The 22965-nt window shown below is 43.4% G+C and overlaps 2 protein-coding genes across 2 annotated transcripts in view; one reads left to right on the forward strand and one right to left on the reverse strand.

Annotated features, from left to right (window-relative positions):
- Positions 1–87: 87 nt before the first annotated feature.
- tgfb3 (transforming growth factor, beta 3) lies at positions 88–11236 on the forward strand. The gene is made up of 7 exons (XM_070919954.1): positions 88–433; positions 4953–5116; positions 6398–6527; positions 6672–6779; positions 8711–8867; positions 9474–9627; positions 9713–11236. The coding sequence occupies exons 1-7, from the start codon at positions 88–90 to the stop codon at positions 9869–9871; spliced, it is 1218 nt and encodes a 405-aa protein (XP_070776055.1). The 3' UTR covers positions 9872–11236.
- Positions 11237–12563: 1327 nt separating this feature from the next.
- ttll5 (tubulin tyrosine ligase-like family, member 5) overlaps positions 12564–22965 on the reverse strand; it is a 42294-nt gene continuing 31892 nt past the window's right edge. The window contains 4 exon segments of the mRNA XM_070920444.1: positions 12564–12616; positions 15322–15404; positions 18730–18938; positions 22078–22276. Coding sequence (XP_070776545.1) covers positions 12564–12616; positions 15322–15404; positions 18730–18938; positions 22078–22276 — 544 coding nt within the window.

The raw sequence follows: 22965 nt of genomic DNA on the forward strand, positions 1-22965 counted from the left end.
AAGGGATTCTATTCAAATCGGAATTTAGTTGTGTTTTGTCTCCTTTTACTTGACAAGCCGCGGTTGTGAGTGAACGCAGAGTGAAATATGAATCTGGGGAAAGCACTCCTGTTTTTCCTCCTCTCTAATTGTGTGACAATGACTTTGTCGCTATCCACTTGCACCACTGTGGACATCGACCACATAAAGAAAAAGAGGGTAGAGGCGGTCCGGGGACAGATTCTCAGTAAACTCCGGCTGACCAGTCCGCCTCAAACAACAGGTCCAAGTCAAGTACCGTTTCAGGTTCTGGCCCTTTATAACAGCACTAAGGAGCTCATTGAGGAGCTGGGAAGAGACAGGCAGCAGAGTTGTGGACAGGATAACACGGAGACTGAGTACTATGCCAAAGAGATTTACAAGTTCAACATGATCAATGGTCCGCCAGAAAACAGTAAGTGCATTGTTTTTGATTATTCAAGTGTTTCTTGTGCAACTTCCCCAATAAACTACAGGCCTTTTATGTAATAGATGTAGGTGATTAAAAATATACAAGGTGGAGTGATTATTTGTGATTGGCAAGATATTTTATTTTGCCAAAGTAGCCAACATTTCTAGAAGTAGATGCTCAAACTTGATCCAAAACGCCTTTGTAAACTCACTTGTGCATGTAATCTCTTGAAAAATCTCATCTCATAAAACTAAAGACTCTTATATGGCCTCGACACAAACTTTTTATAGGCGAGGTAACAATGTCAAAAACAGGTATCTAATTTTTCCAGCTGGCGTTAAGTCCACTCGTGTCTGTGCAGCGTTTTACGCACAGACGCGCCTGTGCGCAGTGGAGCGGTGCGCAAAGGAGAGGGCAAAGTAAACAGTCTAATTGGAATGAGCACCATTCCTCATACATACCTCACACCAAAGCCATGGGAACAGCCTAAGTCTGACACATTCCTAAGCGGGGAAAATTCTCAGGCAGTTAAGTCTACTATTTATTGCCAACTCCAATACCTCATTTCCATTTTCTGGCCGTCAGTTTCCCAATATTTTTCATCCACTGTTACGACTCTCTCACTTCTATTTCCCCCACTGTTTCTCTCTGGTAGCGAGGAGCCGAGGAGCTCTGTCTTATGATCTAATTCCCTTGTTCATCCATATTGGTATTTCCTGTATAAACTATGGTTCATTGATTGTTCCAGAAATCAGAAACAGAAGCTCACTGAGCAGCAGATTCTCCACAGGAAGTCAGTTTTAAACTGGTGGAGTTGGACTGATGCCTACTCACCGGTCAGAGGGCCTGGTCAGTGCATGGCGTTACCATTTTGAAATCAACAGGTGTTTATGCTGTGGTGCTACACTAAGCAGAGCCTCTGCCGGTTCCAGCATTAGCCCTGAATCAAATCCATTTCACAGGTCCCATAAAGTGCTTCTGACATTCAAAATACACATCTCGGGGTTTATCCACTGGTCAGAGGTAGCCAGAGCTCCCAAAACAAACAGAGGTCTAAGGAGTGGGATCAGCGATGGCCAGGTGCCCAGGACACATCACGCTGGTCTCATGCTGTAGGCCACACTGTAGGTGATAACACAAGACATGAACTGGACTTACTACAGGCAACACTTTTTCACTTTTAACGAAATCAATAGAAGGTGCCAACATACATTAATTAGCACTTTTCTCACCCTTTCCATGATGTAATTTTAAAGAGAGCAGGACATGCTGCAGTATGTAGGAACATAACGTCTGTCACCTTGATAATTTTTGCAGTGTAGTTCATTTTCATTCCTGCTGGATATAATGAGTTTTACATCCACCGTTTTTGTTTTTTTGGAAGGTGGGAGTGTTTGGGAATATAGTCAAGTTTTGCTTTTTTTTTCATGCCCAGTTAAAAAGTTAAACAGAAACTTTTCTCTCATACTTTTAATGCACCACTTGCTCCAGACTACTTTGCTAGACACAGCTTGTAATGCAAATCAAGGCATTTGTCATTTATGACTAGATGAAGCATAACTGAGACTGGGCAGCAATAGGTCTTCCTTCTCTGGTGCACCAGAAGGCCAGCATGGCTCATTATATCATCATAAACCAAATACTGTCGAAGAAATGAGATCGAGACGTAATTGAATTGACGGCTGACCTTTGGCACAATAACACTGGAAGAATCCACTGACTCTTGAATTAGAAAGGCCAAGCTTCGCTCGCTGAAGCATGCTAGCTTCAGTGAAATTTCAAGCCAATCATTGACTCAGTGTTGGGTCAGTAAAAAATTAGGACTCGCGCTGAGGACAGCAGGGTATCTGATATATGGGATAGTAGAAAGATGATGTCAGCTGAACAAACAGAGACAGAGGTCTTTGGCCTGTTCCCAAAGACACAGCATCTCTCCCCCCCAACTCCCACGCCTTTACCATTTTTGCCTCATCATCCCTTAATTAAGTGGAAAAAAAGTTGTTTTTCTTCAGAACAGAGCTGCATCGCATTACCTCATCTGCTGTTGTGACCAGCCGCGGTTTATGTCTTGCCACAGTAGGAAGCAAAGAAATTAGTTAGTTAATCTGCATTAAATGAAAATGACACCATAGCATAATGCAAACAAATTCTAATTTCAGATACTGCTATTTAAGTAGATAATAGAGCACTAAAACTACCACATTTCTAAAGACATTTCTGTCGTCCTTTATGAGCCCTGGAAGACACCTCAGCAGCTGGCTAGCACCTGCCGCCTTATGCTTCCTATTTCCTTTGTTTACCTCCACAAAGCTCTGGAGAGACTGACATCACGGACAATCCTCCGGGCAAAAGGGCAAACAGAGGTGATTCCTGAGAGTTGTGATCAGGGAGTTTTTCTGTGTCAGGAGAGGAGAGGATCCCACACACAGGAGGGTGAGGATGTGTGTCAGGGTGTAAGGTGTGGTCGGTAGCGTCTGGGCGAGGTACTTCATGTGAAGCTTTACAACAGACCCATTCAGACGTCTGTTCCCGGGCCTTCCTGTGCAACTGTACCTCTAAATCCCTCATTTAAAGCCCATCTACAGTATGTTCAAATGTGTTAATACAAGCATGGCCATCATTTTGTTATCCAGGCTTTTACTTGTGACTATAAATACACTTTACACACAGTTAAACTAAATTCTCTAATTAGAGTTTTATTCTGCAACAGTGTGTAGATCTAATTTGTTTACTTTTACAATGTGTATAATACACAGAGTATAATTTCTGAAACTAATATCTAACACTGAGAAATCTTTCATTTCTGAGTGGATTTACCAGTAGAAATAAGAGCCCAGAGCTTATTGACATTAATCTGTGCTGCTCCAAATAGTTTACAGGTCAAACTTGTGTCAGCATCCTGACAATCAGTCTTAAGAGCTATCATCTGAAAATGGCGGGGGTCAGAAAATTGGTGAATGTATTTCATTTTAATTATACAAGCAATCCCCTCCACTTACCAACATGGAACAAATTACCTTTCAGACCCTTGGCAAAAATAAGCCATAATGTGAAATCCACCTAAAACCATTGCAATGGGAAAAATGAGGTCATCCAAAAGGAAACCAAAGACTTGATTAGAATTTCAAATCTCCTCTCGAAGTGGGGCTTTCCACCTTCTGTGGGGGAGGCAGACGGTGGGAGACGGAGCAGTGAGTGAGGGGAGGAAAAGGCTACTGAGGTTTCCTTCTTATAGATTGTGTGGAAACACTGGACAGATATCTGGCTGGGGATGAATGCTGAAAAGGTCACCTATAAATAGGGAAAGTTGAAAAAAAAAACTTTGTGGAAATATCAGATAATGACTGGGAGGACACTGAAATAGGATTATGGGTCAAATGAAGTACAGATACTCGGAGATGTGCAAGTTCCTTTTGCATGACACAGAAACAACTGAACTTCTGAGTTTCCATTTGTCCCGAAACAGCTCGAGGTGCAAATCAGCTAAAGGTGCTGTGCCCCTTTCAACCACCAACAAATCTGAGGCTCGGTAATAAAGCGTAAGCTTAGGGTAATAAATTAGCCATGGCTTGGCTGTAAATGACTGTTTCCACTTGGCCCATAAAACGTTTGCTATGTGCTTGTTTTGCTCAACACTGCATGTGCTTGGCCTGTTAAATTAATAAACTGTTCAATGATATTACGGTATAAAAAGGCTTCAGTAAAACAGGAAGCTTTTCAGACAGAATCACAATGTGGCCATTTATTTAACAGATTCTGCAAAAGGTCAGCGAACTATCACACACACACACACACACACACACACACACACACACACACACACACACACACACACACACACACACACACCATGTATACAGCAAGTTGTTGCTTGTCAAGCATGCACTTAGTGGGGTTATTGTCATGGAGTCCCCTGCTTTATGGTTTCTCAGGTATTGTTCTGCTCCAGCACGTGAGCCCACATGTTCCTGGCTAAAACCTCTTGGTTCCAGGGAATACTTGGCTGCGGCCTGAGCCCTCGGAGCACCTGTTGGGCTCCAGAGCTGGTGGGAGGAGGAGGAGCACACTGCCGTCCCACTGCAGCCTGCTCCACCACCACATGGGACATTTGGTTTTCATTTCATGACTTCAACTTGTTGCTAACTCGGACCGCACAAAGCATAAGCAGATGGTTCGTGGTAATGGCCCACGTCTCTCTGGAAAGGACTAGAAATAGTAAAAAAAAAAAAAAAAGAAAAGGAAAAGTTTTGTTTTTATCTGTAAAGTATCTAAAGTTATAGAGGGAAATCCTCTGCAAAAAGCTTATCAATAATCAGAAGGTAAACATGTCCACCCCTGTAAGGCTGTCAGTGGAAAGTAGGCTTTGATAACAATGTACACAATGAGGTAACAGATGGATAAGAGCTTAGAGGGATTCTGACAAAAAAAACAATGAGAGGTCCAATCTGATTTCTTTTCTTAAAGGAGATACTTAATAACAGCTTTAGCCACTGTTGAGTCATCATTTCCACTTTACCTGCAGATGACCTCCTCTACTGCCCTAAGGGCATCACCTCCAAGGTATTCCGCTTCAACGTCTCGACCATGGAGAAGAACTCCACCAACTTGTTCCGGGCCGAGTTTCGAGCCCTGCGGATCCCCAACCCCGGCGCCAAGAAAAACGAGCAGAGGATTGAGCTCTACCAGGTGTGTGAACTGACCGTTCATTTCCACTGTTAGCAGAGCGCAGGGGGGTAATGTGCTCTATTTCTCTCGGAAGGCCTGTGCAGGTCAGCGAGAGAGATGAAAACATTTATATTAGGGTGTCCAACTCCCTCTCTCCTCTTTTCATGTGCTGATCATTATTCCATGTGCGTACAGTCAAATGGATTCTACATTAGGACACATTTAAGAGCTTGCACAGCCGTCTTTAAGAAACCCTAGATTACCATTCGGCAGTTTCTTCTTTCTCAGCTGTCAATCTCAAAGCAGTCGTCCATCCTTGTTAGATCAAGTAAGGTGTTATGCTTTCAACAGGGGGTTTATAGATCTGCACCTGCATTTATGTGTTTATGAGAATTTTTTTGTGAAGTGTGTTAAAGCATGCATCTGTTAGATGTGTGTATGTGGGGGGGGGGGTTTGGTTCAGTTTCCTCATTAATCTCCCGTGAGAGACTAGGAGTAATGATCAGGTTCCAACATTTCCTGCCAGGGAGACAAGCGTCTCCGGACTGCATACCGCCTCTGAGGCAAGGCTCTGGCCAGCGCTGAATACAGACTGTCAGGCCCTCAGATTGTTTCCAGGGGCCTAGGAGGAGATAGAGGCAGGGTCACCCACCGGGGGAGTAAATGGAGCCGCTCGCTCGCCCCCACACTTTTCAGGCTGGAGCTGATTGGCAGAGGGGCTGACGCTGGCAGTCCTCTGGCCCCTCGTTCCCACAGGAAGGCAGATTAGATCCTGACAATGTTCAGGAACCCAGTTATCCATAGCACTGCTGTGGGGCTAAGTGCTCATACCCACCACCCAAACACACACAATTTCTCACTACACATAAACACCTTTGTTCAGAGAGGTGCTGATGGAAACAGGAATGTCTGAAGTTTTGTGCATTTGGGGTCTCGACATGATAACACAGTTAGGACCTGAATGCCCGCAGAGATACCTGCAATCCTTTGCTCTTTTTAAAATATTTTTTTTTAACTATGTGACTCTGCATCTGGGAGCCCAGCTAGAGTCAAAGTTTGAACTGCTGATGTGAAGGACAGCCAGGTTCTCATTGGCAGGAGGGTAACATGCAGGCATTAACTTGCAAAATGGGGATATCAACACAGGGAGTCACTTTTTCCATGAGGAGTAGACATTTGGCCCAAGGCATCCTGGAGAGTCTGGCGCAGACAGACAGCTCTGGTTCAGTGTGTCTGTGTGTGTGTGTGCGTAAAAGAAAGAGAGTTTATGCAGCTGGGTCACATTTTCATCTTTCCTCGCAGATCCTCCAGAAAGACGACCCCAAAGCCAAACAGCGCTACATTGGGGGCAAGAACGTCCTGACCAAGGGAACGCCTGAGTGGGTCTCCTTTGATGTTACAGAGACAGTGAGGGAGTGGCTGATGTACCGACGTGAGTGGGACACCTCAAACTTTCCTTGCATCGCACCTTATTACATATCCTGCCAAAGAGCACTAGTTCGTTTCACATGAGGTATAATGGCCTCAGGGAAAACTGTCAGCTCCTTACTTCCCTCTGCTCTTGTTTCCCCCTCAGAGACCAATCTCGGCCTGGAGATCAGCGTGCATTGTCCCTGCCACACTTTCAGGCCCAATGGTGACATTATCGAGAATGCCAATGAGGTGCTGGAGGTCAAGTTCAAAGGTCAGACTGCATTTAATACCTCAGTGATGTAAAGAAAATTAAGATGGTTTGGATTTGTATATGTTGGCTTGTTATGAACTGACCTTGCTCTACAAGGTGTCACGGCTGTGTTGAAAACAATATTGCCAAAGTTTTAAATCAGCCAGACATATTTACTTAAACTTATAAGAAGAATTTTGTAATTGGGGGAATAAAAAATGATCTCTAAAGCAAGAAGGGCATTTAAATAAGAAATATGCTTTTAAAATATGATTATAAAGTCATAGTCAAGATTCTTAGCTGTCAAATTCAACGGGGTGTTCTTACTGTCTGTTCCTCAGTTTATGGCAGACAACATCATAATGTGAAATTAGTAAAATATTTGCCGATAGTTGCTTCATATTTAGCAACAGACATTGTGAGTGGTGTCAATCTTCTCACCTCACTTGCAGTAAGAAAGCAAGCATATACACATATTTCCCAAAATGTCTAACTCTACTTTTAAATATCTTGCATACCTCTCTACTAGATTAATCCAATGTTTCCTGCTTTCATCATGTTTCGTAAAATTGGGAATCAATAATTCAAGTGTCTTCTGAGGAATTCTGATTCAATTTGTCCCATTTTAAGAGCAGATCTCAGTCTCAATGTCGCCTGTTGTGCAGTTTTCCAGCATTTTCTGTGTCGCCCCATCTCTATGGCCAAACTGCGGTCGCTAAGTCTGTATTAGGTCTGGATTTCTCCGCTTTTGATCTCTCACAGCGAAAAAGATGTTCTGCCAGTTTGTATTCGTGATGGAGAGCCAAATAACATTCACGTCTGTTTGTTTTGTGTTTGATTTGTCTAATGTTCCAGATAGGCATCTCGTGTTTGTTGAAACATTTGGTTTATTCTGATTAGCTCTGTTGAGGCAGTGCTGGTTTTGGGATGATTCGCATTAGTAGGTCTTAGGACCGAATATAAACTGTTATACGAGGAATATGTTTTGGGTTCCGGTTTTAGTTTACAGTGCCTGTTTCAGATGTTTCCAAAATTTCATATTTTTGGATTATTAGTTATCATTTAATTATGTTAACAGTGGGTATTGGCATGCATTGGTTGGTGTTCGTCTGTTAATGTTAACTCTTTATACAGGGCTTCTATAGGACACCCCATCAGGTGTTGCCATGTTGGCAGAGTGGACTCTACACTTCACTTCCACAAATGGAAGAGACGATGAAAGTCCAAATACTTTAGATTAAACTCTGGATTTCTTTTTCTTCATTTGCATAAAAGGCTGGACAGGCCTTTTGTTTCACTGCAAAATTAAAGATACCTTTATTTTGTTACTTAGTGCAGGGTATGTTCAATTAGTGCAATTTGTCCTAGGATGAATGACAATCTGGTTATAATACAACAATACTATATTATAATTCAGACATCAACATGTTCCTCCAGCAGCAACACCTACTGAGGTCTTAGGCACGATAATGGGTTTACTCTCTAAGAGGAAGAGAGACACAGAGCATGGGAATACAATTGATCTGGTATCTCGCTTAGCACTGGGGCCCCCGGGCCCTCGGTCCTGGGAACACTCCCGACTGGCTTGGCCACAAGGAATGTGCTGCCACAGCGCTCAGACGCTTGGCCCCGAATTAAAGAGAGGCGTACATATCCACCAGCAGCATCTCTCCTGAGATATCTACTGCTTTAACTATCAGGGGTAGATTGGATGAGCAGACGCAGGCCCAGGGGGGAGAACGGAGGAAAGAGGGAGGCTAGGGACCAGCATTGAATAAGGAGAAGGATGATAAGTGAGCCAGAAGTGAGTGAAGTCCTGTCTGGATATTACAGTATCCTTCTGTAAAAGTTACAGTTGACTACACTGATTAGAGTGAAGGCAGCTCTTGAAGCACAGACGTTTTTGCAGTTTTTCTTGGTATCCTCCAGACTAACTGACTCGCATCCCGCAGGTATGGAACCGGACTATGACGATATGAGCCGTGTGAAAAAGCAAAAGGAGCAGCTTTACCCCCACCTCATCCTCATGATGCTCCCTCCCCACAGGCTGGATGCCCAATCCTCCTCCCGCAGGCGCAAGCGGGCACTTGACACCAATTATTGCTTCAAGTAAGGCACATTTCCTTGTCCTGGAAAATATAATACACTGCTTGGACTATGGTTCATTGTCTTTAACTCTGTAAAATAATTTCTCTGGCTACACCTGCACCGTCAGTTTTGAACACTAGTTAAAATAGCTAGTTAAAATATTGCAATGGGAAAATGGCAGCTATTACAGTCAGCAGGCAGTGGGGTATATTGTCAAGTAGTACACCTGCCAAGGCAACATGAAATGGAAATAACAGCTGTCACGTCTCAAAAAGATGGCAGGGGAGAAGAGTACATGGGCACAGAATACACAGAGTAAGCTTGTTAATCACCTAGACGAGCATGACAGAGGTATTAGCTGATACAAGTCGGGATCTGTCCCAGTGCTAGCAAACGCTACCTCTTCTTACACGCCGTCTCCTCAGCTCTGGATTTCCTCTGTCAGGCTGACAGGCAGCACCAGAGACACCTGGGCTGACTCCAAGAGGGAAAATAAGGGCACACCTAAGAGTGGAATTTCTGAACTCCTCTCTCATCTCTTGCTGCCATAGGGAGGAAAATGTATACAACTCTGAAAAATTGTGTTACCTGCGAAATGTAATCCTCTCTGTTCTCTCTTGTCTGCAGCAATTATGAGGAGAACTGCTGTGTGCGACCACTATATATTAATTTCCGGCAGGATTTGGGCTGGAGGTGGATCCATCAGCCTGAAGGGTACTATGCTAACTTCTGCTCTGGTCCCTGTCCTTACCTACGCAGTGCAGACACCACCCACAGCTCGGTGAGACAAAGTGCCACACACATTAAGAGTCTGTTTGGGAAATGTGCTTGCTGATCCCTACCTCCTTCTGCTCTTTCTTCCAAAGCTGCTGAGCCTGTACAACACCTTGAACCCCGAAGCATCCGCCTCCCCCTGCTGCGTTCCTCAGGACTTGGAGCCCCTCACCATCCTCTACTACGTGGGTCGCTCCCCTAAAGTCGAGCAGCTCTCTAACATGGTCGTCAAGTCCTGCAAGTGCAGCTAGACTTCAGGGCTTCAGGGCCCGGCGAGAGACGTGGGATGTGACGGCTCCCAGCACTACTCAGGAGCGGGTATGAGGCGTTAAGAGGGGGACGTGGTACAATTTGACCTCCATGAGTACCTCCAACCCCTGCTTCAGCCTTGCCCGAGCTCTCTCTCACGAAAAAAACAAAGATGCAGTCCACCACTCTGCTCACAACCATTGGCAGCATTTACCAAGAAGACTCGTCAAACACCACTTTACTAACAGCGCTCTCAAACCCATCAGACCTCTTCAGCAATTGCCTTGTTTCTCATGTTATTTTTCTCATATTCCAGCATTTTCAACAGCCTGTACCTCAGTGTTACATAACGTTGGTATTCAAAGCCCGTTTTCAATGAAAGAGGAACAGAACAATAACCACTGCATTCATAAAGGACATAAAATAACTGCAGTCAAAACGAGAAAACGACTGAGAATGCGGACTGAACTCATGATAGGAATACGTCAAAGAGGGTGAAACAAAAACGATAGTTTGTTTGAGAGCAAACACTTCCCCTCGGCCCTGACACACAGGACACCTTCGAGTGTCCGAGCTGGAAACTGACGCTGTGCACGCCGCAGCTCCCTACACTGTTCGTTTAGGATTAAATGCTGTTAAATAAAAATGAGCTTAGGACAAAAAGAAAACATGCTGGAAACCAACCTTTATTTCAAAGTAGTATTTCCATGGTTATGTTTACCTCTGTAATACAACAGGATGATGATTCCAGGGATCGTTTTTTGTTTTAAAGTGAAGCCTTTCTGTTGTATGAGACGATGTATGTCACTAAGTGAACACTTAACAAGATCACGAACTGTAAATGTTTATTACTCTTGGAAACACCTTTTTTTTAATTAAAAAATGGACAGTTGGATAGAATTGTTCTATTTTCGTTCTTGTTTTTCTGTTTGCATTAAGTATTTTAGAGCACTTTATTTTAAAGGGTAATAGGGTAAATTTAGATGACCAAAGAGGAGAAATCAAAGTGCAATGATTGACAACTTCCAGTGTACAGTGAACAAATACATTTACTGACATGATCAGCATGTTTTAAAGTTTTCCAGGTATTCATTTCAATGTTGTATGATACAGACTGCCGAGATGATTCCAAAAATATTACATTTCCATGCATGTGTGTTGTAAACAATCAGCAACAAAACAGATTAAATGATCAGACTGTAAACAACCTTGTATCACCACGGGAGAATATACACATTGATTTGGAGCCCACTGTTGGATTCTTGTACTACAGCATGCGCTGGCTTTAACAGTAGTAAATCCACAACATGACATTTAACATCAATCACTACAAAAAAATACCGTCAAGAGTATTAAAACCAGTTGTTGTACTGCATTGAAAACTACAATCTGTGCAAAATCACTCTGATGATAATCACCAGTTTATATGACAAAGACTTTCAAGTATAGTTCAAGTATTTCTGACAAAGTCATCATAAACATAATGCTGAATCTATTGATATATAACAGAGATGTTTTATTCTATTAACACGCCCTGAGTGAACTCACTATATGGTCCCAAGCAACAGAATATCCACACGGATATTGATCTGCTGGTGCAGCATTAACCTTCATTGTAGGAAAGGCTGTGCATAACCATAATTACACTTTATGTTATGCTTTGAGCTACAGAAACGGCCAGAAAGGCCAATGGTGGACAATGTACAGTATATAAATAGTGATGCAACAACAATAATTTACTTAATATTAATATCAAATTTGGTCCATCCAAAGAACACAACATCAACAAGTCAACAGTTTACAGGAACAATCACAAGCCAACTGTATTCTTGATATAAAACTTAAACATCCCGGCAACAGTGTTACATCTTCCTTGTAAACAGGGAACAAGGTAGCAACCAATCGTATTTAAGCTCTAATAATGACAATTTCCTTTTGTAAGCCTACAAGCAAAGGATGCTATACTTTAATTGCGTCCTTAGGCAATGTCCATAGAGTCTGATTTGGCAGCAGTTTGGCTTCCAACAAGGACCGGGGGTCTAATGCCAGAATCCACACATGAAAGGAACTTGTCTGCATGCTCACCATTCAAGGCAAGAAGATGAGAAGCTGCTCAGGCAACCTCTACAACACTTATCAAACACTTTTTAATTTTTTTTATTATCAAAACCCCCCATCTCACCTGTTTGTATAACTTTATAGGAAGAAAAAATGTACATGAATGGCTAGCGGTGCACATGCCACTGCATGAACAAAGAATCAAACATTGAATCCTGTAGTTAAAATGCCACTGGGGCTTGAAGAACCATCTGCTGAAGGCTATCTGTCAATGAAATCTTTCTGTGGCATCAGTACTATGGAGAGAATGAGGGCGGACAACTGTTGGGATATAGACTGAGTGTAGCCAAGGGGGATGAAGGGAAAACGGGGGGCTGAAAAGGCCAACTGATGTTGAGCTGCGCAACAAAATCCCAACCTGCGTCAAAGGCGGGCATTCCTGGCCTCGCAGACTATCCTCTCGCATGTCTGTGGCTGTATCATAGAGAAGTTAATAGGGCCCTGTTCGATGTCTGGCACGCTTTCATCTGTTGCTGTTGTCCCTTCCCAGAATACACCTCTGTGAGGATGTAGTTACATGCAGAGACACCTGTCAGGCCGGCAGAGGGGCAGGACGTGCCTCTGGTTGCCTTCATGTCATCTGTGACTGGACTCCTGGCCCTGGAGCAGCTTGTGGTACACAGACAGACCTGGGAAGCAACAGATGAAAGAAAGATATTAATAAGAAGTAGGGTTAGGTAGAGGGGAAATACAAGGTTTTACCCACGTGTGCACAAACAGAAATGTTAAAGTCAAACCTGAAAGAGTTTTACTTTAAAAGAGCCCTGGTAAATGCTTTGTTGATTTTTTTAACTATTCATGGTGGTTACCATGACCACCACTGATCTGCTCAGTCATCTCGGTGCTCAGCCTTTTGTCTGGCTGTCCCCTCATTCTCAGCCCCCCTCACTCCTCATCCTATAGACTGACACATGGCCAGGCATCCAGTAGAAAAGGCATTCCAAGTACAGTTAGAGCTGCTGTGTTTGTGCTCCCAAACAGTATTCCCTTTCATTCCCTTCTCTGCACACTCTGTTTATTTTGGTGCTCTTTTACACTGTGGGGCCTGACTGAGCTGGAGAACGAAAACATCTCGCCTACTTCCAATCTGATGACATGACCGCTGGAAGCAGCTTCCTCTAGCTCAGCAGAAGAAAGATAAAGGGACAATATCCCGCTCCAAATGACACTTGGAACTAAAAATGGTAGGAGAAATGATGTCAACGGTTTGTTCAATGGCAAATTAATCCCAAAGGTTCGAGAGAATAGCAGTATAATCAGTTATTGATTATTGAACAGTTTGATCTTTTTGGACACTCAAATACAAAGGAACTGTTGGTATTACATACATTTGACTTTATCTGCTGGTAACATACCAAATAAAATACATGAAAGTAATTCACCAAGAAAAGAAAAAAGGTGTATCACTCACTGCTTCGTCTGAAAAGGGGATGACAGCCAATAACTACCTTCCTTTCCCAACAAGGCACCAAACAGTCTTATTTTGATAGAGAGAGGCCTAAGCTATCCGCCCTGACATGATCAGACTCCCATTAAAATGGCACAAGTGCAGCATTCATTTCCTTCTCAAACTGAAAGCAATAAATCTCCTCAGTCACCAGCTGTGGAGCCCTGAGAACTTCAGGAAAGCTTCAAGGGAAGCATTGTAAAACACATGTGGTCGATATAATCTAGGTTTGTAAGCTTTGATCGGTCCTCATCAAAACCCTCCCCTCATCTCATGTCAAAGACTGACACAGAAGAAGTAGGGAAGGAAAGGGGGGAAATGGGGTGAGCGAGCAGGAAAAGTTATCCAGAGGATAAAGGGAGAGTTGTATGAGCAAAGAGAGGAAGAGATTAAGAGAGCGCACAAGAGAGAGATAAAGGGAGAGTGTGATTAATGGTGGTTGACAGCTGATCATAGAGAATGCTCTCCATTTGGACCCGCTCTAACTCCCTGTCAGAGTCGATCAGGGGAGCTCAGTCATCTCGCTACAAAGGTACACTGGGCAGGCAGACAGACCTGACGCACTCCTAAGCTCCACAAAGGCTGTGCCCCTTCTAATAACACCCTCCTCCTCTGTTCAACTCCCAGTCCCATTTCATGGTTAAACCTGCCTTACTAACTGGTTTCAGTACTGGGATTTTTTTTTTCTTTGGTTTATATATATATTTTTTTTTTGTCAAGAGTGAAGCATCTCCCCCACCCTTTGCGCCCCGAACGATGGAAAAAATGCATTCATGAAATTCAGAAGCTTCTCCCAACGGATCCAGTTACAGTAATTGATGAGTTTATAAGATGTTTGTTAACCTAAGCCAGCCTTCATAGTTTTGAGGGGAAGAGGGAGAATGAAAAGAAATGTTCTGGTCACAGACACACGCACTCGTTTTTTTGTCCGGGGGAGGGGGGCGACTGGGTGGTGCACAGCTACTGTGTTTTTCCAACAAGCTGATCTCTAGGTCGGCTCGACTGTGACACTCACATGACGTGATGAACGGTATGATTTTCTAATGCTAACGTATAGTAGGTCTATGGAAAAAGCCCTTGATCAGGCAAACAGATGTGTGCATCAGCGCAAACTGCTTAATATCACTGTTACTGCAATAAGCTCAACACTTCGCTCAGGGTGGAAAGAGTTGTGGAAATAGGGCAGGGTGACAGGGCACACGTGAGTGCATGCACCCACAATTGCAGTGCATCAGCCATAATAAACTTAGCCAGAGACTGAGCTACACTTTTCATTCTGGGGTACAACTGGACAGCCCTTTTGGCGGATGGACAGTAAAGAATGACCAACAGATGGGAATGCCCTAACTGTTCCCATCACTGGATCTCATTACGAAATATCATCACTGTTATGCCTTTTTATCCTTCATCAGTAATCTGATCTTTAGTCTTGTACACATACAGACTATGTGATCAAACAGAAAATTACCGCACTAGAAGGTTTGTTTATGCCCCTTAAGATCTGGCTGCTACAACTCCACTTGGCGTTAACTCTAAAGAGGGTCATGGCACATGTCATTGTAATATAAAAACTAATAAAACCTCACTTGTGCTCTTCTAACAAGGTTTTAATTAATGTTTATTTATTATTATGACAATGTAGTAATCTTTGCCAGTGTGTAAAATACATTGACACATCCTGTACACCACTGAGCAAGCAGGAGCTGGCTAAAAATATCCAGTGGTGTTTATCAGTCCTCCATGGGGAATGTCCACTATGCTTGGCTGTAATCACCGACACTGGCATAGAGAGGGCATAACCCCCCCCCTCGCCTGAAGACTACAGCACCAACAGGCCAAGTTACAGCACGGTACTAAGTGTGTGCAGAACTGCAGCATCAGACCCACCTGTTTTACCACAGATGGCTTCGTAGACCGTATGCTGGCTGCTGGACACACTTCCACTGGCTGAACTCTCTGCGGACATCTGCCTGTTTATCAGACACAAGATAAGTGTCAGTGAGGACCAAAAATATCAAGTTATATGTATCTGAAAAGCAATGCTTGTCTCCAAAAGTCCAGTCTCAGGCTGTTAGGATACCTCACTGTGGAGAGCTAAATATTGAAATGAATATGTAAATATTACTGTTTTTGACAACTTGTGTCTAATGAGTCCTCTTCTGACAGGAGAAAAGTGGAGATAATTTCAAATAGTCTTTCTGTGTGTGCAGTCAGTGGAGGCTAGTGGGGGTTAAGTGTTTGCTGAGTGCCTCTCATGGGCTATTGTGACAAGAAGGGGGCAAATTCCTGCTCCTTGTCCTGGGTGATGTGATTTTCTCATTGGCAAGATTATTGTGGTGATTTCTGATTATGTGGACCTGTGTGCAACGGCTAGAGACAGAGTGAGGCACATACATAGTCTTTCCTATAGGGTGCCTAGTCAGTACAGCAGTATACTTCACATATTTATCTCACAGGGCTTCATACAAAAGTCTGGAGATCATAGACAAGGAATCACATAGCCCTTTTTTACATAATCAGACAGCAAATACAGTGTTTTCACAGAGTAAACCATTATAAGAACTGGTGAGGCGTAGAGCAGGAGCAGACACGTCTGTAACCTTATACATTAAATCTGTTAAGCATTTTTTAGGGGGAACAATAAATAAAGCTTAGCTGGCATTAACCTCTCGCCCCATAACAGCAGCTTGCCAAAGGAGCATTAACAAGGTAATGAGGGTACACACTGCCTCCTTGTAAGGGGCTGCACAGTTGTTCTTTCATACCATTACACAACCACAAATAGAACTGGCCCACTTTAAGCGTGGCATACCTCGACAGGAAGCAACCCCTTTCATATTGAAAGGGGGGGAAAAAAACTTGACCTCTGGGTCGTTCACATCACTTTCTTTGTCAACAGTCTCTCACTCTGTCACTTCAAGAGTCAGGCAGCAGCCAGAAACACTGTAGGTGAGAACAAAATCTGAACTTGCAGTATGTCCGGATGATATGTAAGCCAAAAGTTGACAATTTCACACTAGTCACAGAGAGCCGAAGTCCTTATGTAAACATAACTGATGTGCAGTTTTACTTTTTTTGTGCATTCAGGTAGCTAGTATGTCTTAATGTTATTCAGACTGACCAAAAGGGATAAAGTTTAACCATAAACACACTTCTGGCAGCTTCTGTGTGTATACAGTATCCTGTGAAAATAACTACTGTTGTGGCTGATTAATAGGGAGTGAAAGCAGCAGCGAGGCTGACATTAATGGTGCTGCTGTAATTGTCACCCTATTAGTAATGCCACACGACAGCCCGGGTTTCCGTAGTTACAGCTGCGTCTAGCCAAACCTTGCAAACAAAATACCAAACAGGCTCATTTATTTGTGTTACAAATTGCTCCTTTCAAAGCCTTCACTGAAGTCATACCACTCTGAGTCCTTGCAGCCCCTCGAGTTGGCAGCTGTGGTATGTTGATAGACCAGAGAGCCCTGCCCTGCTGAGTAGATACCAACATGAAGCACATTTGCTTCAAGCAAGTGTACCACATGTTAGTCGAGCCTAAAAATCAAAGGCACTGTCACTCAGAAACTTTGCCAAGGCCTATTCAGCTTCTTTTAATTTTCAGTTAAAACTGAATGCTGACTAGTCACTCAGTCCAATCACTGGACACAAGTCAGCAGTTTCAGACAAAGCTGATTGGAACACACTCTTGTAGGATTTTGTCGTGCAGGCCTCCAAACAGAGGAAATCATTTGGCTGCATCAACAGAAATTTTCACTTCATTTCCTTTCCTAAACAAGAGCAAAAACCAAATGTCATTCTGATAAACAGATTCAGCTAACAACTGTCAATGATCATCAGTGGTGTATTACTCATGGGAGAACCAGGCGAGGCCAGTGAGGGTAAATTTGTATCAAACAACAGTTTTACAGATCAACAGCTGGCGAGAGGAAGGTGTTTGGAGGGCTGGATAACCTTGAACTGTTTGAATGCACCCAGCACAGTGATTCCATTATAAGTTGGAGGAGCTTAGGCCTACACTGGGATGCATTTCAGATGTGCCTCAATAACAGAGGTATTGAGTTGCCCCTAAAATGAACGCTGGAAATAAAGGGAAGCAACTTATTATCCCACCATTCTCTGCAAACAATCATCTCCTTTCTCCTGGACAGAGTTTACTTTTCCCTGTCATTCTTTCTTTTCCCCTCGCTTTATTCTTTCTTTTCATTGTTTCCATCGGTGCATTTTTTGGTCCTGAAGCTTCCGTTTTTCCCACACTCTCCCCTGTCACACTGGTCGACCACAAAAATGCAGGACAGAGGAGAGTGTGAGGGGGCTCTGGAATTCCACATGCAGAGGGTAAACACAGCCACTGCCAGGAAGACACACACACACGGGAGCAAACACAGCACCTACCCGGCTACCCTAACCTATTCTACAACGCCTGCGCCGCACCAGGGCCCTTTTAACTCTTCACTTGCCAGGTTCAGTCTGTCCAGGCGAGTAAGATGACTGAATGTAACACGTCAGCAGAGCGAGGACTGCTACTGTCAAACTCTACTGTTTAGACTGTCAGCAGGCCTGGAAAGATGAAATTGATGAATTAAGTCACACAGAGAAATGGACAGTCAGATAGTTGACCACTCACATACAGTATGGGCTTCACTCATATGCGATAAAAACAGTGTGTTCCTATCCGGCCGTGTCCTTCCCTCTTACGCATTAGAGGGCTGTGAAGAGCCCTTCACCACTACAACAGCGTGCTTTAAACAAACAATCAGCCCTGATCACAAAGGTTTGCTGTTGTTGTGTAATTTGGCCAGATGTTGCAGTAATAAAGTCATAAAGTAATTGAGGGAAATAGCTGGCAGTTCAGCCCTGTTTCACTCCTTTCCTTTTATTTTCCCCTCTGTGCTCTTCAGCTTATCTCCAAACCAAACAGGATCTAAATGGCGCTCGGAGCCCGGGCCCTTCCACTGAACCACGTTCTGTTTATGGTTCAGGCAGAAATCAGGCCTGTGATGAGGTTGTTTACTGAACAGGCAGATACACCCTGCGGCCAAAAGACTGGGAGCACTCCACTACACACAAATTCTAACTCCCATTAGCATTAGCCATGTCCTCTTGAACCCCCCGATCCCATGCATTTTGTCGCAATCCACAAGCAGCGGCCAATCAACGCCACCCTACTGCAATCACCGAAAGTGCTATAAATCATATGGTGACTTGAAACTCTCAGCTATACTGGATTTAAGCAGCATCAGGAATCAAAAAAGAAGTAAATTGGGAGTAAGGCTGTAAGGCTTGTCTTACTTGATTAGGCGCTTTGTTGCCGTTTTCCTGATCTGTCCCTCTCTGGCACTGCTGGGTGGCTTTGGGGCGAGAGCAGGACTAATACAGGTTTGGATGTGGCTGTGGACATGACTGTGACTGGGCCGAACATGAAATCTGGGTGGAGGACAGCTGGATGACTTTGTGGGAGCCTGGACGTGTGGAGCACTTGTCTGGTCAGGAAACTGAGCCTAAGAAACAAGAAAGACACCTGTTATTTAAGGTCAAAATCACTGAGACAATCAAACTACTTTTGACACTTATCAACTCAGTTTGCAATGATAACTGCACTTTGGAGTATCAGAGGTCTGTTGAATGAAATGTAATAAGAAAATAATAAAGGGAACCTACAGATACTACATGTTCTGGATCAACTTTGCAACAGTAGAAGATGGAAGAAGTTGATGGAACTGAGCATGGTGAGATTGTAATGACAACATTTGAACTGTTTTTGAGAAAACTCAAAATGGAGGTCAAATTAAAGCTACAGTAGGCAATATTATTGAATAATAATTTTGGTTGAAATAACACATTTTGACCATTGCATGTCACCAACAACATCTAATTGAAGGGCTCTTTTAAAAGAATGTGTGTCTGTGAGCACCCGCTCACACATTTAAGTATGTAAAATCAAATCCAATTCCAAAAGGGGAATAAGGAAGTGCGTTCACATTTGGAATGGGTTAGTCATGGGGAAAAATGTGGTTTCTGGTCATTAAGGTGAAATATCAAAGTGCTTGACATGAATTAGAGCAGATATTAATGAAATGCCATCCAGTATCAAAACAAGCTCAACATTTTTTTGCAGTTGGCTGTACTGACAAGCAAATTCTTCACATTATTTATTTGTTTGTTCAAGATCTCATCAAAGGCTTGGGATGGGGTAAAATACGGGGTTGGGGATGGGGTTTTCTTTCTGACATAATATTTTAGAGCCACATTTCACTCTGTCCTTGCAGCGCTGGGGAATGCTTCACATACATTCCTTCCACATCTCATGCCTATGCTATTTTCTCCGCAGCTTTATACGGCTATCTAACAAGCTAATGGTTTTCCAGCTTCACAGTGCAGCTGTTCAAAGGGCCGGCAGTGTGACAGGGAATATCTGATGTAATTTGGGTGTTGATAAATGAGAAGCTGAGTTTCCAGGTTGCAAGGCCTATGGCCGCAATTCAGTTTGAGCGGGACCAGGAAGGGCACCTTTCTTTGGCTGCCAGGTGGCCCAGGGCCAAGCCTGTGGAGGAGCCGTGCAGTCTGCACCCAGTAACTGGAACGTGGACTGGAGCCCCCTGTCTCTTTCTCTCTCACACAAGTACACACTCATACACATATATGCACATGAGCACTCACACCAAATGAAGCACTTCCTTTTGTGCCTTCAGTTAATCCAAAATGATCAATTAATTTTCCCAAGTTGAGTTGCGGTGCATTAGTGGGGATATGAGGTGCATTAGTATCAAAGAGACCAAAGCCCCTCTCTCATACCACTACAGAGCACTGAATTCAAGTCACTGACTAATTCCTGGACCAATCAAGGTGCATATGCTGCAAAGAAAGATTCAGACAGTTGTCTCTGGAGTCCGAAAATGAAATAGTAATACATAAAGGGGATGCAGGATAGAAGACCTCAGTTTCAGTAAAGATACGCATTGCTAGGACAGACTGGCAGAGAGACCCATGTTGGTGGAACCAATGGCAAGGGAGTTATGATTTGATGGTGGGACAACCATATCCAGAGTCAGCCTTCCTATAACCTCAGTTTGTGAGGGTTGAACAACAGGATGGCTCTGTTGTAAACTCCACATGCAGTCCTCAATGTCACAAACCATTTCAGATTGTTCAAGACTTTCCTGCCTCCATAGGCTTGGAGTATGATGGGAGCAGCAATAAAAGAAACTTGGTCAACTGTGTTCCGACTGTGAGATGAAATGAGAGGGGGAATGGAACAGAGGAAAGGCACGGGATCACTTTCATAAAGTGCCTTGCGTAAGGCTGCCGGACCAAGCCAAGAGAAATATCACCTCAATTGCATTAATTAGGGCCCAACCAAGATGATGAAAAAACAATGACGTGAGAGCAACTGCATTACTCAGGACAGATCGGAAAAAAGTGGGTGCATCCAATCATTCCACCCTGTAAGCTGTCCCATGGCACTCTCCTGTCTCCATTCCTCTCCATCCATAGATCGACTCCACAAAATCCTCTGGAAAATGAAGAAACACACTCTTCCTGTTAAGATCCTCTTTCAAAGCAATTGTACAGAAAGATGGAGGGCCTACCTTTTTTTCTCTAAACATTTAAATTATGCTGTGCGAAATGACCGAACCTTTTTAATCTCCCTCTAACAGCGGCCAAATCACATCTGTCACTGCTAGTCAGGCATGACTAAAAGGTTTTTTGTCGCTACATTACTGCTGCCGAGAAAATCATATCCCAAATTTTAGTTGTGTTGCAATGGGAACTCAAATGGAGCTCAAATCTGATATGAACTGTAATAGTAAGACTTCAAACTCACAATGGACTCTGTGCCGGAGCCTCTCTAATGCCCTCATGGGCAGCATTCCTTGATTACTCACCTTCCAATATAAGCCTAGCCGAGTCACTCGGCCAAACAATGTAATCTTGGGGTGAGGAGTCATGTTTGGCTCTCCAGGAATGAGCTTCTGTTGAGGAGGATATTCCCACCAAACACCATTTTGTTGAGTGGTTTGGAAAGGGATTCTCAGAATAGCTTTGCAAATGCTAACATGAAAGCTTTCCCCTTGATGTGGGTGTATTTTGGACTATTTTGGACAGCACTGTGCTTAGGTAAGGGAATATTCTGTACAGACACAAATATGAGGGTTTTCCTGAGTTACAGCTCAATAGTTCTCATACACAGTGTTCAGTTCATCCATGTGGTGTTGATATTAAAGTAAGACATGAAACGAAAACAAAAGAAGCCGAACAATGCATTTCTCTCAACTCTTTTACGAAATACTTATTGAACAAAACATAAAAGAATGTTTTAAAAGGAACAAATCAGGAGGAATTCAGTATCAACAACAAATCCCAGTGACATGATGCTGTTGAGATTCACAGCCTCTAAAAACCCTGGGCAGTAGTGAGCATGGAAACCATTTTTCCACCAAAGATTCAAGCCCATGTGTCTGAAAGTAACTACCCAGCTATCGTGCAATTGAGGATGAAAGTTGGCCTTCACCAGCTCACTGTGCTCTGTGGACAGGACACTGGTGGGAGGTACACCTTTAACAATAATGAATGTAGTCATTAAAGTATCATATTCATGATGATACAATGGGGGGAAACAAACCAAATTCTCTGCTATACCTGGTGTCTGCAATGGCTCTGGTCCAGAAATTGTCGAGACTGAAGTCTTTGCTGTTGCAGTTTCTGGATAGCAAACTGAAGCTGGTAGCTTCCTTGGGTGGGCTGGTAGCGCTGGTGGGGGTTCACCCCTGTTACCAAGCTATAGGCACTCTGCATCTGCCCATCCCAAAGACCCTCCTCATCCTTCAGTGGCCTGTGGCTAGAACAGCAGAAATGAAGAGAAGTCAGTGAAAAGGTAAGAGAATTTAAATCCCCAAAAACACACACCTACGTCCTCTTCAGAATCACTGCTTTGCAGGTAATACCATCTGTGTATGTGTCTTCTCAATGTTTTCTTATTTGCACTGTTAGAGAAAGCGAAGGTTGGAAAACCCTCCATAACCCTCTCTGAAGAACAAGACATTATTCTTTATAAGAATAATTAGACCTATTGGGAAATAAGCTCATTTGCTTTCTTGCTCACAGTTAGAGGATCAATACCACTTTAACGTCTGTCAGTCCAATATAAAGCTACAGCCAGCTGCTGGTTAGCTTAGCTGAGCATGAAGACTGGAAATGGGGAAACAGCTAACATGGCTCTGGACATACTGGTACGTAGGTTTTTGTTACCTTTGGATAGAGCCAGGCTAGCTGTTTCCCCCTGTTTCCAGTATTTATGTTACGCTAAGATAACCGGCAGCTGGCTGAAGCTTCATTTTGAGATCTTTTCATCTAATCTCTAAGCGTATTTCCCAAAATATCAAACTATTCCTTTAAAGTTGTGTGAAGTTGAGATGTGACAATTCGGCTATGGCACGAAAGCATTCGTTGTTACTATTGATTCACTGGTAGTTTAATACATTTGCTGACAAAATAGTATTATTGCATACATTGAGAAGTAGGAGTGCT

Source organism: Enoplosus armatus, chromosome 15, assembly GCF_043641665.1.
Source record: "Enoplosus armatus isolate fEnoArm2 chromosome 15, fEnoArm2.hap1, whole genome shotgun sequence".
Taxonomy (NCBI): Eukaryota; Metazoa; Chordata; class Actinopteri; order Centrarchiformes; family Enoplosidae; genus Enoplosus; species Enoplosus armatus.

Coding starts and splice junctions, on each gene's coding strand:
- tgfb3 (XM_070919954.1), top strand. CDS start 88: ATGAATCTGGGGAAAGCACTCCTGTTTTTCCTCCTCTCTAATTGTGTG. Junction 434..4,952: donor CAATGGTCCGCCAGAAAACA/GTAAGTGCATTG, acceptor CTTTACCTGCAG/ATGACCTCCTCTACTGCCCT. Junction 5,117..6,397: donor AGAGGATTGAGCTCTACCAG/GTGTGTGAACTG, acceptor CTTTCCTCGCAG/ATCCTCCAGAAAGACGACCC.